The sequence below is a fragment of the Gorilla gorilla genome, chromosome 8 (assembly GCF_029281585.2).
Source record: "Gorilla gorilla gorilla isolate KB3781 chromosome 8, NHGRI_mGorGor1-v2.1_pri, whole genome shotgun sequence".
Taxonomy (NCBI): Eukaryota; Metazoa; Chordata; class Mammalia; order Primates; family Hominidae; genus Gorilla; species Gorilla gorilla.
The window spans coordinates 22,225,499-22,242,487 of record NC_073232.2 but is presented as its reverse complement, the minus strand read 5'-3'; the positions used below and the strand labels follow the sequence as shown (position 1 = coordinate 22,242,487).

General features: G+C 45.0%; 1 protein-coding gene across 2 annotated transcripts in view; it reads right to left on the bottom strand.

Moving 5' to 3' along the window:
* Positions 1–374: 374 nt before the first annotated feature.
* The window catches only part of MCM10 (minichromosome maintenance 10 replication initiation factor), a 48,453-nt gene continuing 31,838 nt past the window's right edge, over positions 375–16,989 (bottom strand). For both annotated transcript variants that reach the window (XM_019035644.4, XM_019035645.4), the window contains exons 14-20: positions 15,158–15,386; positions 12,659–12,803; positions 11,610–11,728; positions 8,709–8,822; positions 5,864–6,009; positions 1,139–1,181; positions 375–1,045 (exon numbers count right to left, since the gene is read on the bottom strand). In XM_019035644.4, the coding sequence (XP_018891189.3) occupies positions 962–1,045; positions 1,139–1,181; positions 5,864–6,009; positions 8,709–8,822; positions 11,610–11,728; positions 12,659–12,803; positions 15,158–15,386 (880 nt within the window). In that variant the 3' untranslated portion in view covers positions 375–961. The remainder of the gene's footprint in view (positions 1,046–1,138; positions 1,182–5,863; positions 6,010–8,708; positions 8,823–11,609; positions 11,729–12,658; positions 12,804–15,157; positions 15,387–16,989) is intronic.

Sequence of the window (16,989 nt, the reverse complement as noted above, 5' to 3'; positions counted from 1 at the left end):
GAGACCAGCCTGAGCAACATGGCAAAACTCCATGTCTACAAAAAATGCAAAAATTAGCTGGGCTTGGTCACGCACGCCTGTAGTCCTAGCTATTTGGGAGACTGAGGTGGGAGGACTGCTTGAGCCCAGGGAAGCCAAGGCTGCAGTGTGCCGTGATCGCACTACTGCACTCCAGCCGGGGTGACAGAGCGAGACCCTGTCATAAAAAATAAAAAAATTTAAAAAAAATAAAATGAGATTTTACATATTTCTATCACAGGGCTCCACAATAATGTAAGAGCAGAGAGCCTTCTTTCTCTCTCTATATATAAACTGAAATGCAAAGTGGTTCAGTGGCTTGATCAATTTCAAAGAGTAAAACAGAGATAACAGAATTGAATGAAGAAATCTGGCTTTTAATGTCCGTACATCAAGACTATGCGATCATTATCTAGATGGGAAAAAGTTTTATTATTTGTAGAAATCCAGTGCTAAAAAATACATTTCAGGATCACTTAGTCCAATCTTCCTGATTTTACAGATGAGAAAACTGAAGCCCAGAAGTTAAGCAACTTACCTGGAGTGAGAATTAAGCCAAATTCTTTTGCCTCTGGGTGTTCGTATAAACACTAGAATTTTGTTATGATAAAGAAGTGAACACCCTATAACCAAAAGATACAGAAACATAGCTCTCTGTTTACCTTCCAATTTTTGGGCAAAAACTTCAGTGAATGAAGTAATGCAATCATCCACACTGAGCTTAGAAAAGACAATGATAACTTGGTTTTCCACTTAAATGTCAATGTTAAATGTGGTATCAAACCAACCCAATGGCAGAAAGTAAGCAGGCAAAGCTTATGGGCTTAACAAGCATTTGTTTTTGACGGCGTCAATCAGGAATCAATGGACAATGCACAGCCCATCCTTTGCTTTCCAGAGTCACAGGAGGCCAGGAAGGCTGTGGAAAAGTCTGAAGTTCGGGTTATTTAAGGCTGTTCAGAAATTTAGCATGTTCTTCTCCTCTTGGTAACAGAGTTTCTCCTCCTATCTTTGGACCAGTCTTTTCCTAGAAAAATGAAAATATTTTAATAGGAGATGGTTCAACATTATTAGCATGGGTCACTAAAAGGAGTCAAAAATTAGTACGCAAATGGCATACCTTTAGCATTCCGTCCCGTTCCCATTTGTAGAGGCCACAGTTACTGAAACAGAACAGATGGATTTACTCAGCAGGGTGGTGTAGGCCCACTCATGTAAAGACGACGGTGCTTACTGCACCTGGGGAGAGTAGGCCCCCATTCAAGGAGAAGCTGTTCAAGGTGACATTCGTTATTGTATGCCAAATCTGAGGTTATGCTCAAATGCGACAAAAATAAACCTGCAATGACTTGGGAAGTGGTCTGTAGGTCCTTACAAAGCTAGAGGCTTCAGAGATGGAGCTTCAAATGATAATGATGGCACCACAGGGATCCACGCACTGCAGGTAATGAATGCACCCTTGGTTTTTTACAACTGATGGTGGTTGGGATGAGACTCAGATTTAAGGAGCTGGCCCTCTGGTGCAGGATAATCTATGTTTGGCCCCTTTCTCCTCTTTTTTTTTGGAGCAAAAAGGTTGAGCTAAGAAAGGAATAATCTTCTTTCTATTCTGGATAATCCTTCTCCCTTTCTCTTTATAACCCAAAAGCCTTTACTCACTTTCTTTTCCTTTTTTTTTTTTTGGAGAGATGGGATTTTGCTATGTTGCCCACGCTGGCCTCAAACTCCTGGGCACAAGTGATCTGCCTGCCTCAGCCTCCCAAACTGCTGGGATTACAGGCATGAGCCACTGTGCCCAGCCTCTTTACTCTCTTTTTATTCAAAGGGCCCAGGGACTCTTGTTTTGTTTTTATTTTTTTTAGAGACAGGGTTCACTCTGTGGCCCAGGCTGGAGTGCAGTAGTGCGATCACAGCTCACTGCAGCAGCCTTGATCTTCAGGGATCAAGTGATCCTCCTGCCTCAGCCTCTTGAGTAGCTGGGACCAAAGGTGTACACCACCATGCCCAGCTCATTTTTAAATTTCTGTAGAGATGGGGAGTCTCACTATGTTGCCCAGGCTGGTCTTGAACTCCTGGGCTCAAGTGTTCCATCTGCCTCAGCCTCCCAAAGTGCTGGAATTACAGGCATGAGCCACCAAGTCCAGCCCTTCTTGCCCTCGTTTTTAAAATGGTGGGTGACTTCCACCCTGAGAAGGGATGTGAACACTATGGTGAAAACTTATTTCCTATGAAGTTTACTCTGGGAAAAAGAGAGAGAAAGAGAGAAGACATATAATAAAGCCAAGGAAGTATGTCTGCCAGCTCACTTGGATTTCAGAGGGTTGGGGTGGGGTGGGGATGCTCTGCCTGTCTCCCCTTCCCCTTACCTAGCTTAGAGTCTACTCGTTCTCATTAGTCTGTTCTCATGCTGCTAGTAAAGACATATCCAAGACTGGGTAATTTATAAAGGAAAGAAGTTTAATGGACTCAGTTCCACATGGCTGGGGAGGCCTCACAATCGTGGTGGAAGACGAAGGAAGAGCAAAGGCATGTCTTATATGGTGGCAGGCAAGACAGCGTGTGCAGGGAACTCTCCTTTATAAAACCATCAGATCTCATGAGACTTATTTGTTTTCATGACAACAGCCCGGGAAAGACCTGCCCCATGATTCAATTACCTCCCACTGAGTCCCTCTCTCAACTTGTGGGAATTATGGGAGCTACCATTCAAGATGAGATCTGGGTGGGGACACAGCCAAACCATATCACAATTTCTGCCCTGAAAGGTGGCACGCCAGTGGCCTTAGCCCTTACAACCTCCCAACCATCACCTTCCACCTCTAGAGACTGGTTCAGTATCAATGAAGAGAACTCTGGTAGCCTATATGTAGATCAATGATAAAATTGTGAAAAAAAAAAAATCACTATTCTAGTTAGGAGGCAGCAAACTACAACCCCAATCCAGCACATCACCAGTTTTTATAAATAAAGTTTTATTTGAACACAGCTGTGCCCAGTTGCCCGTGTATTATCTATGGTTGCTTTCAGGCTGCACCAGCAGAGCCGTGTGGTTGTGACGGATCATCTGGCCCACAAAGCCTAATATATTCACCACTGACATTTTACAGGCAATGTGTGCTGCCTTCTGTTCTAGATCAAGAACTAGCCAAGCATGGTGGCTCAGGCCTGCAATCCCAGCACTTTGGGCAGCTGAGCCCACTTGAGCCCAGGAGTTTGAAACCAGCCTGGACAACATAGTGAGACCTTGTCTCTATAAAAAAAAAGTAAATTAAAAAAATTAGCTGGGTGTAGTGGTGCACACCTGTAGTCCCAGCTACTCAGGAGGCAGAAGCAGAAGGATCGCTTGAGCCCATGAGTTCAAGGCTGCAATGGGCTATGATCATGGCACTGCACTCCTGCCTGGACGACAGAGTGAGACCCTGTCTCAAAAAAAGAAGGAAAAAAAAAAAAAAGCAACTGACAAAAAGTCCAGAAAAAGCATGGTTCTTACAATCACAGTGCCACCTGGAGGCTGAAAGGCATCGTGCCCTTCCATTTGTGCCCTGTACTTAATAAACAGAATTTCTTTTTATTTTTCTAACGTTTTCCATAAGCTCTTGCTATAATGACATTTTTAGTCATCTATTTTGGAAATAAGTCAAGTATCAATATATAAATAACTACTTAAAAATTATAATCTAGATTGTGAAAAATTGGCAAGCCAGCTCCTGGTAAAGTGATGAACTGGCCCAGCTTCCTGGCTCCCTCCCTCGGATCTCTGGATCGACCCTGGAGAATCTGAAGTGAGAGTGAAGTATGAACTCCAGGAAGTGAACAACAAATGAAAATAAGCAAGCACACAAAAAGGCAGTGATACTATCCCAGTGAGAGCTCTTGACAAGAATAAGAACTCATTGTGGTGAAAGCACTGAGGGGCTGAGGCCAGGGGACATGTGTGGGGAGGGTATAGGGTGCCCGCGGGTGAAATGTGATGGGTGCTGCCTTGGGCACTGTCATCAGTTAGGAAGCCGATGAACATAGCGAGCACAGACGCATCCTACAAACACAGAGCCAAGTGAGAAACAAAATCAAACGAGACAGAATTCTGTACCACCTATGTGAAATAAAAACGGCTGCAGAGCAAGCAGTGCACGTTCACAAGAAAATTAACAAGAGGATCACAGCAACCATTGGAGAATGGCAGAGGATGGTGCGAAGGGATAGGATGGAGGGAGAATGGGTAAGAAGAGCACGTGAATGAGACAGGGAGGGCACTGGATGGACCTGCGATGGCAGCATGCTGCACCAGGGAGGGTTCCTTAACCCAGCTCCAGAGGTGCCATCGTCGTATTCTATGTGAATGATGTTCCTTGACTGTCAAACATGGCAGCTCTGCCTCCGTATCTGACGTTGCCCCCAAAAGTAAAAAGAGAAACAAAAGACCCTTACAACACACACAGTCAGCCTACCACACCTGTGGGTTCAAGCATCCCATCCGTGGGTCCAAAGTATTCGGAAAAACACTCATCATCAGAGTTATCATCTTATACCAGTAAGAATGGCTATTATTAAAAAGGCAAAAAATAACCAGATGCTGGCGTGGATGTGGTGAAAAGGGAATGCTCACACTGGTGGGAATGCAAATTAGCACAACCTCATATAGAAAACATATGAAGATTTCTCAAAGAACTAAAAATAAAACTACCATTCAATCCAGCAATCCCACTACTGGGTATCTACCCAAAGAACAAGAAATCGGTACACTGATTTCTGCACATGTATGTTTATCACAGTACTAGTCAAAATAGCAAAGACATGGAATCAACCTAAATGCCCATCAAGAGATGACTGGATAAAGAAAATGTGGTACATAAACACAATGGAATACTGCTCAGCCATAACAAAGAATGAAGTCATGTCTTTTACAGCAACATGGATGGAACTGGAGGCCATTATCCTAAGTGAGAAAACTCAGAAACAGAAAGTCAAATACTGCATGTACCCACTTACAAATGGAAGCTAACATGTGTATGCAAGGACACAGAAGGCGGAATAATAGACACCGAACGGTGGGAGGGGGCGAGGGAGGAGAAATTACTTAATGGGTACAATGTACATTATTTCAGGGATGGCTACACTAAAAGCCCCGACTTTACTATTACACAAACTATCCAGGTAACAAAATTGCACTTGTGCCCCTTAAATTTATACAAATTAAAAAAAAAAAAATATATATATATATACATTAGAAGCACAATAAAAAAATACAATAAAAAACAATATAACAACTATTTGCAGCATTTACATTGTATTAGGTATTATAAGTAATCTAGAGATGATTTAAAGTATATGGAAGGATGTGTGCACGTTATATGCAAATATGACACTATTTTATATCAGAGACTTGAGCATCCACAGATTTTGGTATCCTGTGGGGAAGAGTGCTGTCCTGGGACCAATGCCCCTTGGATACTGAAGAACAGCAGAGTCCTCACAAGCTAAAGACATTTAAAATGATCAAATAACTCTTTGGAGAGAGGAAAAAAATATTATGTGCATCCTAGCCACCAACAAACACACACATGTTTACTACCTCACCCTATGATTCTTCACTTATTTATTCAACAAACACTTCTGAGGACCCCTTATGGGCCAGGCACTATATTAGGTGTTGGGGACAGCAGTGAAAGGGCAGGGTCCTTTCCTTCCAGGGATTTCAGTTAACAGCTTGAGTCCCAAGGGTAGCCTGGAGCTATAGGAAGGCATGGAATGATCATCCAACGTTCCAAGGGAACAGAATCACAGACTCTGGAAAAAGAGATGAAAATCCCCACGTGGGACAAAGAGCTCCAGGTGATTGTCATACCTGCAGTGCTTGTTCGGGAGTCTGTCCAAGGAGATGCTTCTGTTTCCACAGGGACATTTGAAAAACCTCTTCACACCATCATGCCAGTGGTATTCATGCTGCTCACTGACGCAGGTCTCCAGCAGCTTGAAGTGGGTATAGGCGCACTGCACAGAGCAACAAAAAACCCACACCGCCGGTGAAGAGCCTTTGAGGACAAATGCTCAGCTGCAGTAAGGGCAATCTGCTCCATGACCACCTGGTCTCTCATCACTACCTGGGCCCTTGCTAGGGGACTGGGCCACCTTCGCCTCTTGCTACAGTGACCCGTGTGATTGCCCGACTCCCTCACACTGATACCACCGTTTCTCACGTTTGTCCCAATTTCTGATCAGGCACAAAGTACACAATAACTTTCTGTTATTGTGTAACACGTTCCATGATGACAACAGCAAGGGCAGGAGAGGAAACGTACTGTAAACCCCTAAATAGCTTCGGGCAGTCTGTGCTAGAGTCATTACGGCCCCTTGCTTATATAGGATGCTGAGGCTTGGGATCTATTTAGAAAGACTGATCAGCAGCTCTTTCATTCTCTTCTATGATCTATAAAAAGGATATAGGCTTATTCTTACTCCCTATTAGCAGCAAAGCCAAGACAGAGAGATTGAGGAATTCACTTTTAATTTCGATCCTCAGAAGGACCAAGGAGAATGAGAAGGGGTGGGTGAGTAGCAAAACATGTGCGGGAGAGAGCGATGTAACTTCCGGGAATTACACTGAGCTTGGTCAATAACTCGACACTTGGACGACCTCAGAAAGTGCAGAGCAGAGTGGTGAGCCCAAGGCTGGCATGACGATGGCCCTCTAAAAAACGTGCACACCCTACTCCCCGAAACTGTGAGTGTGTGATGGTCCAGAGGGAAGGGGAATCGAGGCTGCAGGTGAAATTCAGGTTGCTAATGGATAGGGAGATTGTCCTAGATGATCTGGGTGGGCCCAGTGGAATCACAAGGACCCTTAAACGTGGAAGCGGAGCTCAGGGCTGCAAGGTGAGAGCTCAACCTGCTGCCGCTGGCTGCATGGAGGAAGTGAGGGCAGGCAAGAATGCTGTGACTCAGAAGCTGGGCCAGGAGATGATTCTCCCCTGCTGCAGCCCCGTCTGCAGGAAACCCGGCCCTGGCCACACCCTGATTATAGCCCAGCAAGACCTACACAGACTTCTGACCTACATGAGAGATAATAAATGTACACTGTGAGGCCAGGCATGGTGGCTCATGCCTGTAATCCCAGCGCTTTGGGAGGCCAAGGCAGGCAGATCATCTGAGGTCAGGAGTTCCAGACCAGCATGTCCAACATAGTGAAACCCCATCTATATTAAAAATACAAAAATTCACCAGGCAGTGTGGTGCGTGCCTGTAATCCCAGCTACTCGGGAGGCTGAGACACGAGAATCGCTTGAACCAGGGAGGCAGAGGTTGCAGTGAGCCGAGATTGTGCCACTGCACTCCAACCTGGGCGACAGAGTGAGACTCTGTCTCCAAAAATAAATAAATAAATACATAATAAAATAACAATAAATGTGCATTGTGTTAGGCCACCTCATCTGTGATCATTGTTACGGTGGCAACATGAGACAAACCCACTAAGTCCGCCTGCAGGTCCACTGCTGTGTCGGAGTAAGAGCTGTCATCTGGGGTGAAATGCAATGGTGGGTTTGCATTTCCTGTCTTCCAAAGACACGTAATCTTCCAAAGATTACGTTTAAAAGAATCATCTTTACTTATGCCCCAAGACAGAAACTTTCTCAAGGCAGCCCTACTTTTGGTGGTAGCTGATTTGGAGCTGACCCCCAAATGCATAGGAGAGCTAAAGTGTTAAAAGGAATAAGACAGAGAAAGGTGCACTTGGTAAGCTACGCCACTTCCACCTCTTCTGCATGTTTATTAAGTAGGCTGATTTGCCACACAGGGATAGTGGGAACAAATGGTAATGGAAGGAACAGTGTTCAGCAAGAGCTTTCTTCTTTCTTGTCTTCTTTCTCTTTGAGATAGGATCTCGCTCTGTTGCCCAGGCTAGGGTGCAGTGGCGTGATCATAGCTCACTGCAGCTTTGGATTCCTGGGCTCAAGTGATCCTCTTGCCTCAGCCTCCCAAGTAGCTGGAGCCACAGGTGTGCACCACCACACCGGCTAATTTTTTATTTTTTGTTGAGATGGGGTCTCACGATGTTGCCCGGGTTGGTCTCAAATTCCTGGTCTTAAGTGATCCTCCTGCCGTGGCATCCAAAAGTGCTGGGATTCTAGGCATAAGCCATCACACCCAGCCCTTTCTTCCCATTTTTAATCAGTGTTGAAGAATAGAGGACTTAGAATTTTCTAACAGATTTATGATAAAAATTCTGCAAACACAGATGATGATCTAATCCACACTCTGGCTTGAGACTCAACAGAGCAGATTGAGCTAGGAGTAGGAAAGCAGTGGTGGATCATAACATGAGAGGCCAAGGGGTTCAACCATGGTCCCAAGGCCTGACAACGCTGAGCGAGGATACGCCAGAACCTGAGAAAGAGCAGTCAGAGCCACGCGGACCCAGTGGTCCAGGGCAAGAGATGTTAGGGCCCATCCAAACTGGGGGCTGTGGTCAAATGAGAGAAGAATCCCCTCAACAAACACTCCATCAGCAGAGCACAGCAGCCAGGTCAGGCAGGAAGCTGGGTCCTGGGCCACCTGCGCCCTTTGCTTTCCAGCCTAATTAACTGACACATCACGAGATAGGGCCCCAGATCCCACAGGTTCTCCACGTGCTGCCGAGTCACAAAAGCACCACACAGGGCCCATGGGTTGCTGCAGCCCCCGCCTTCACCCACCGTCTTGCATGTCACGACACGGCACTTCACTTCTCTGATGTTTCTCATCTTTTCTTCCATTTGTTCTTTTTTCACCAGTGGCTCAAAGTAGCGCTCCTGCATCTCAGCCTCGGCCTGGAATGACAGGGGATAATGAAAGACCTGGTACTAAATCCAGTATGCACTCAGGCAGCGCAGTAAGAGCAACTAGATGATTATTGAAATGACTCAGCTGATAATAATCAAAACAGAACAGAACGGAAGAGGCAGGCTAAGTGTGAGAGGGCCCTGGACAGCACCTCATGAGCTGCAAAGCAAAAGATGATGATGCATAGAAATGAGCTCTTAATATGCAAAAACAAAGGGACATGAGAGCATTTGGTGATTTTATTTTATTTTATTTTTTATTTTTGAGAAGGAGTCTCGCTGTCACCTAGGCTAGAGTGCAGTGGTGCAATCTCTACCTTACTGCAACCTCCACCTCCTGGGTTCAAGTGATTCTCCTGCACCAGCCTCCTGAGTAGTAGGGACTACAGGTGCCCACCACAATGCCCAGCTAAATTTTTGGATTTTCAGTAGAGATGGGGTTTCACCCTGTTGGCTAGGCTGGTCTCAAACACCTGACCTCAGGTGATCCGCCTGCCTTGGCCTCCCAAAGTGCTAGGATTACATGAGCCACCGCACCTGGCCCATTTGGTGATTTTTAAAGCACCAAATACAAATAAACACTCCTAACATGACAGTATCAGTATGTCAAGTGTGTGCCCGAAGGCAGTTATTTCTACTGTTCTAATACAGACTCCACATACACAAGGTATTCCAGGCCCCCACTGGTGAGTTTCCTGGGTGCACGGAACATCAGGGAATAGCCTGAGGGCAGAGATGCTTGTAGCAGAAGGTGGGTGCAGCGATGGGGTTAGTGCTGCTCCACAGACAGAAGGGCCCGGGGCCTCGGGTGCCACAGAGGCGAGGAGCTCAGCTCCGCAGCCTGCAGAGTCAGCTCTGGCATCTCTCCTGAGTTTCAAGTCCAGTGAAAAGATATGATGCAGAACTGTCTCGTTAGTTATTTGTTAATCAAACGAAGAGCAGATCATTCGGAGTAGTGATGCTGAATGGAGATATTTGAAAATTGGTGGGAGCACTTTCCTTTTCATTGCAATGATTGCTACCTCTGCAGCTGGCGGGGACCAGGGGTGCTGCACTGTCTGCAATGCATGCGACTGTCACCAACACAACCAAGGATTGCTTCTCATCCTGCCTGGCTTCTGTGTGCTCTATGAGACATCTGTGTGGATGGGGAACCTGATTAAAACCCTAGAATCTAACTGCTTTCTACACAACCCTATAATATTTGTGCATGGTTTTAACCTATGTTGACTATTCCAAGAGTAAAACTAGACTTCTGTGTATACTGAGGGACAATGGTGCTTTGGTTTCTAAGGATTATTTACTTAAACACACACACACACACACACACACACACACACACACACACACACACACACACACACACACACACACTCCAGCCTGGGCAACATAGATAAACCCTGTCTCTAAAAAAAAAATTAATTAAAAAAAAATTAGCCCATCATGGTGATGCGCCTGTAGTCCCAGCTACTTGGGAGGCTGAGGTGGGAACATCACTTGAGCCCAGGAGTTTGAGGCTGCAGTGAGCCCTGATGGCGCCACTGCACTCCAGCCTGGGGGACAGAAAAAGACCTTGTCTCAAAAAAAACAGAACCTCCCCAACCCCCACCAAAAGTACATTATCTAGTCCTAGCTACTCAGGAGGCTGAGGTATGAGAATTGCTTGAGCCCAGGAGTTCAAGACCAGCTTGGGGAACATACGGAGACCCTGTCTGAACACCCCTCCAACCCCTAACAAAACCCCTACATTATCAAAGAAATAGGTCCATGCTATTCACCAAGACACAAACCTATGTGAGCCTCCATTTCTGGCTCATTTACACTGATAAGTCCAAGCCTCTGACGACTTGATTATTTTCCCTAAGCTAGTTCTGCCTCTGCATTTATGAATCCTTAATGAAATCTGTATCTTTATCACAAATCTTTTCATTTTTTCTTATTTGCATTAGGATATTTATTGATTTTTTCGAAATGACAAGTATAGGTAATTCATATTATCTATGAATTTTATTTCAAGATAAGGAAGCAATACAAAATACTTGTTATTAAAAAGGGTCCTTGGGTGTGATGGGGTTAACTACTGATTTAGAGCATTTGAAATGCCAATATAAAAATACTGGAATGGGAAAACTCTTTTTGCATATTGCAAGGCAGAAAATAGCAGCAGTGCAGAGCCATTTAAACATAATTTCACAGCCATAACCAAATGCAAACATTTTTATAATATTGATATCTATTTAAGTCATGTTAAATCAAATGATATTCTTCAGTAAAGAGACAAGGACAAAGCTAAAATTTATTAGAAATTCTCCTGTTCTTCAAAGCAAACTCAAACAAACTGACATATACCTACTTCTAGATTTACGTAAAAACAGATTCTTGGCTGGGTACGGGCATGGTGGCTCACGCCTGTAATCCCAGCACTTTGGGAGGCCAAGGCGGGAGGATCACTTGAGGTCAGGAGTTAGAGATCAGCCTGGCCAACACGGTGAAACTCTGTCTCTACTAAAAACACAAAAATTTGCTTCGTGTGGTGGCAGGCGCCTGTAATCCCAGCTACTTGGGAGGCTGAGGCAGGAGAATCGCTTGAACCTGGGAGGCGGAGCTTGCGGTGAGCCGAGATTGGGCCACTGCACTTCAGCCTGGGCCACAGACTGAGACTCTGTCTCAGAAAGACAAAATAAAACAAACAACAGATTCTTGGTCCTACAGCTAGCACGTTGGCTTTGAAGGACATCGGACATCAACACCATCCTTGAGCTTTTGGACTCTTACCTCTTTCAGGATGCCTGTGTGTTTTGATTTTGCTTTTAGGATTTTCTGAAATTCCTCAGATTCCAGATAGGCAAGTTGTTCTCTCCTTTTTTTCCTGGCAGGCTCCAATTCATCCTCAGCTAGGGCACAAGGAACAAACATTAGCAGTGACCAAGAAATTTCAGAAAGCCAGTGCGCCTCATCAACTCCACTCCCTCCCACTCCCTCCTCCTCTGCCTACCAGCCCTTCAAACTTGACCTACCCCAGCTGGTCCCAGCAGGGAAAAGCTCTCAGAGGTGAGCCAAGAAGCTGAGCCTAGAATGTGGGGTGGTGGCAGATTTTACCACTAAATAGAATCTCTTTTTCACCTTCAAATAGGCAGCTGACGATAGTAACAGATAACAACAATGTAAATAATGTTGACAATTATGTTAAAATGATATTGCCAACTTCAGAGTTTTAAAAATAAAGATATGGCAATTTAAAACAAAGGAATTCTAGTTCTGTCAAAGTAAATCTTTATGCTAATATATATATGTACAAAGATCCAATGAGCAATCCTATTCCCAAGTATTCAAATTGTGCCCAATTTCATTCCAATTTAATGTGATTATAAAAAAATAAGTTCCAGCTCACGTCTGTAATCCCAGCACTTTGGGAGGTCAAGGCGGGCAGATCATGAGGTCAAGAGATCGAGACCATCCTGGCCAACATGGTGAAACCCCATCTATACTAAAAATACAAAAAATTAGCTGGGCGTGGTGGCGCGCGCTTGTAGTCCCACTTACTCGTGAGGCTGAGGCAGGAGGATCGCTTGAACCCAGGAGGCAGAGGCTGCAGCGAGCCAAGACTGCGCCACTGCACTCTAGCCTGGCAACAGAGCAAGACTCCATAAAAAAAAAAAAAAAAAAAAAAAAAATCAGTTCCACCCGTAGAAATTCTATTTAGGTATTCTATATAGGAGGAAATGGAAGTAATTGCTTGATATCTGGGTGCTGGTTTGGGTTTAGAACATATTTCCCTTAGAAACAGTTTCTCTTTCCCACTGTTAACTGTGAAACTGCAGTACCTTGAGAAGAAAACATGGTGTTTTTTTCTACACGTTCCTTCACCTCCAGGATGTCCTGAGGGTCCTTTTGTTTCTTCTTAATGCTGTTTGGGTTTGTTTTTGTAAGAACCTGGCCTTTTGCCCTTAATTTGGTGATAGCAGCTAACTAGAAAAAAGGGAATGAGAGGGAGGTAAAGATCTAAAAGATGACAGAGGCACTTACAGACCTGGATCCCTTTTTTATTAGTAACCAGTGAATTCTGGCTGTTCTCTGACAGAAATTGGCAGAACATATCTTAATTTTACTTAGTATTATTAACACAATTACTAGAATATAATAGCATGGGAGACAGGTCTATATGTTGATGAATAAAATCTTAGTTTATTTAAATATAACAAGTTTGACATCAGCAAGACTGCAGGCTTCCAGATCCATAAAGGAGCCACATCACCATTTTGGAAGTTTTAGAATCAGAGAGAATTAAGATACAGTTCCATCCAGCTCTGCCACGGACTAGCTTGTAACCCAAGGAAAATTACTTAATTTTTCATGTATAAAATGGAAATGGGGCTTGGCGTGGTAGCTCATTGTAAACCCAGCACTTTGGGAGGCTGAAGCAGGTGGATTTCTTGAGCTCGGAAATTTAAAACCAGCCTGAGCAACATAGTGAGACTTCATCTCTACAAGAAATACAAAAATTAGCTGGGCATGGTAGTGCATGCCTGTAGTCCCAACTACTCAGGGGACTGAGATGGGAGGATCACCTGAGCCCAGGGAGATGGAGGTTTCAGTGAGCTGTGATTGCACCACTGTACACCAGCCTTGGAGACAGAGTGAGACCCTGTCTCAAAACAAACACACAAAAAAAGAGAAGGAAATGATGATATAGCATTGACCTACCTTTGAAGGTCATGGTTGTATGGATAAAATAAGATAATATCTGCAAAGTATGAATCTTTACATAGTAAATACATTCCTGGCAGGGCGCAGTGGCTCATGCCTGTAATCCCAGCACTTTGGGAGGCTGAGGCAGGTGGATCACTTGAGGTCAGGAGTTCAAAACCAGCCTGGCCAACATGGTGAAACCCTGTCTCTTCTAAAAATACAAAAATTAGTCAGGCATGGTGGTGGGCACCTGTAATCCCAGCAATTCGGGAGGCTGAGGCAAGAGAATCGATTGAACCCAGGAGGCAGAGGATGCAGTGAGGTGAGATCGGACCACTGTATTCCAGCCTGGGTGACAGAGTGAGACTCCATCTCAAAAAAAAATAAATACAAATAAATAAATAAACATAGTGAATACATGGCACACACATATCACAAGTACGGAGTAATATGGACATGTGCCATGGTTATTGTAGGTATTCCTGTTGTTATTATTATAGGTAAGGTTTTGGCATACAGCAAGCTTTGCCCTTCATTTGGCTGCAGCTGCTAACTTAAGGGAAGAGAGAGGCTCAATCGGGGCACTCAGGAAGCGGGCAGGTGGGGCTCTGGGTGCCCTACCCCTACTTCAGCCGCAGCAACTCAGCTTTCACCTGTCATGGGACTGGACTTTTGTGTAAGATTTCTTTCAAAGGATTCTTGGTTAGGCACAGTGGCTCATGCCTGTAGTCCCAGCACTTTGGGAGGCTGAGGTGGGACTGCTTGAGTCCAGGAGTGCAAGACCAGCTTGGGCAGCAAAGGGAGGCCCCCATCTCTACAAAAAATACAAAAATTAGCCAAGGCGTGGTGGCATGTGCCTGCAGTCCCAGCTACTACTTGGGAGGCTGAGGCAGGTGGATCAATCTATCCTGGGAGGTTGAGGCTGCAGTGAACCATAATTGCACCACTGCACTCTCGCGGGTGACAGGGGGATAGTCTGTCTCAACAAATAAAAAATAAAACCGCCAGGCATGGTGGCTCACACCTATAATCCTAGTACTTTGGGAGGCCGAGGTGGGCAGATCATTTGAGGTCAGGAGTTCGAGACCAGCCTGGCCAACATGGTGAAACCCTGTCTCTACTAAAAATTAGCCGGGCGTGGTGGTAGGCGCCTGTAGTCCCAGGTACTCGGGAGGCTGAGGCAGGACAATCGCTTGAATCTGGGAGGAGGAGGTTGCAGTGAGCTGAGATTGCGCCACTGCACTCCAGTCTGGGTGACAGAGTGAGACTCCTTCTCAAAAATAAATAAATAAATAAATACATAAATAAATAAATAAAACATAAAAAAAGAAGGATTCCTTAAACCACCATTTTACAGTCTCACCTCAACAATTCCAAGAATTGTTTTCCTACTGTCAATGCCTCTGGTTATAAAACACTATTTTCCTCTAGGCTACCTCTTGTAGCCTGACAAGAAAAAGTGTTGAGATAACAGATCTAACTTTCTTTTAGTATTATGTTGACACTACCATGTTTTCAAATTACACTGACTCTAATGATCACGATCAATAAAGAGCTATTAGGTGTCTGTCTTTCCTCCAGCTCTGCCCTACAGAATGCAAACTCAAGTGTTAAAGAGAAGAGATGCCAGTTACCTTTTTGGCTTCTGCTAAAGCACTCAGTTTTGGTCTTGGTGGTGGTGACTCATCATAAAAGAGAACATCATCTCCTTCCAAGACACCTCGCCCCAGCTTGGGCGTCATTGTGGCCGGGGCTCCCTCCAGCCTGGGGAACTCGGATCCTGTCCGTGGAGGCTGAGCAGGGGGTTGTCTTGATGAAGATGGCACAGCTGGGCTCTCAACTTCACTTGAGCTCTGCAGAAATCTTTAAAGAACATACAGTCAAAATATGCAAACAGGGTTTACGAAAATAAAAACTCTAGAACTCAAAGTGGACTGGGAGGCGGCAGGCAGGCCACCAGTTGGGAGCTAGTTGTTAGCAAAATAATGTCCCCTTCTAGGCTGGTAATTCAAATTTGCACACGATAAGAACAATACTAGCTTTACTAACTCCTCCTTAATTGAGTTTTCTTTGAATAAGCTGTAATTGTCCTAACACTTTAGAACTGATAACTGTTTTTATCAATTGGCTGTCCAGTGGATGTCATCCACAAGGAACACAGCTGAAGACGTGGTGTGAACTGTATTCCCACCCCTACCGTCAGCTCTAGGGCCTGTAGGAACTCATTGCACCTCCCTGCATCTTTGTTTATGCTACTGGGAAGAGACAATACACGTGAGACGTTTGGAAGTCATTAATGAAAAACACTGTAACTTGCAGCGATTATTTTACATCCCCTTTCTTTTTTTTTTATTTTTTTGAGACAGAGTCTCGCTGTGTCACCCAGGCTGGAGTGCAGTGGCATGATCTTGGTTCACTGCAACCTCTGCCTCCCGGGTTCAAGTGATTCTCGTGCCTCAGCCTCCCAAGTGTTGGGATTATAGGCGTGAGCCATCACGCCTGGCAAAAAATAGTTTTAAGAGCTATTTTACTTTTGTTTTTGGAGACAGGGTCTTGCTTTGTCACCCAGACTAGAGTGCATTGGCACGATTGCGGCTCGCTGCCACCTCTGCCTCCCAGGCTCAGGTGATCCTCCCACCTCAGCCTCCCAAGTAGCTGGGACCACAGTGTGCACCACCATGCCCAGCTAATTTTTGTACTCTTTGTAGAGACAGGATTTCGCCATGTTGCTCAGGTTGGTCTCAAACTCCTGGGCTCAGGCGATCTGCCTGCTTCGGCCTCCCAAAGTGCTAGGATTACAGACATAAGCCACCAAGCCAGCCTCATAAGAGATATTTAAAAACAAATAACAAACCCCAGAAATCATCTAGTCCAAACTTCTCATTTGATCGATGAAGAAACTGAGGCGTAGGATCACATTACTCACAAGGGCCAGACTCAGGATTAGAGCCAGGCCATCCCAGAGCAGTACTCTTCCCAACCACACAGCCACTCTTGCAAGCTCTAGGCTGTGTTTGCAAACTGCCTATCAAATCCTACGCAAAGATAAGGTCTCCTTGGCCAACAAAATTCTGAAAATTTTCATTACGCAATGCCTTCAAGCTGATGGGCATTCTCTATTTCCCACGAGGCCCCCAACTCCATACATATTTCTACGTCCACGTATATAATTTATGTCATCTGTAGGCTCAAGATGAATAGCTCTATAGATATCCCACCAGCACTTCAAACTAATCTGCCTGAGACCAAACCCATTCTCTTACTTTCCCAAAGAATTTCCTCTTGTCTTGTCATCGACTCCCTTTCATGGATGCGGTTGCCTTTCAGCAGCCCAGATTCAGGATGGCAAAAGGTTCAGCACCAGAGCACAACATGTGTGAGCCCAAAACTCGGCCCCACCATAAACTAGCTCTCTGACCTCCAGGCACACTATTAGTAAAACAAGGCTGAGAAGGCTCCGGAGGCT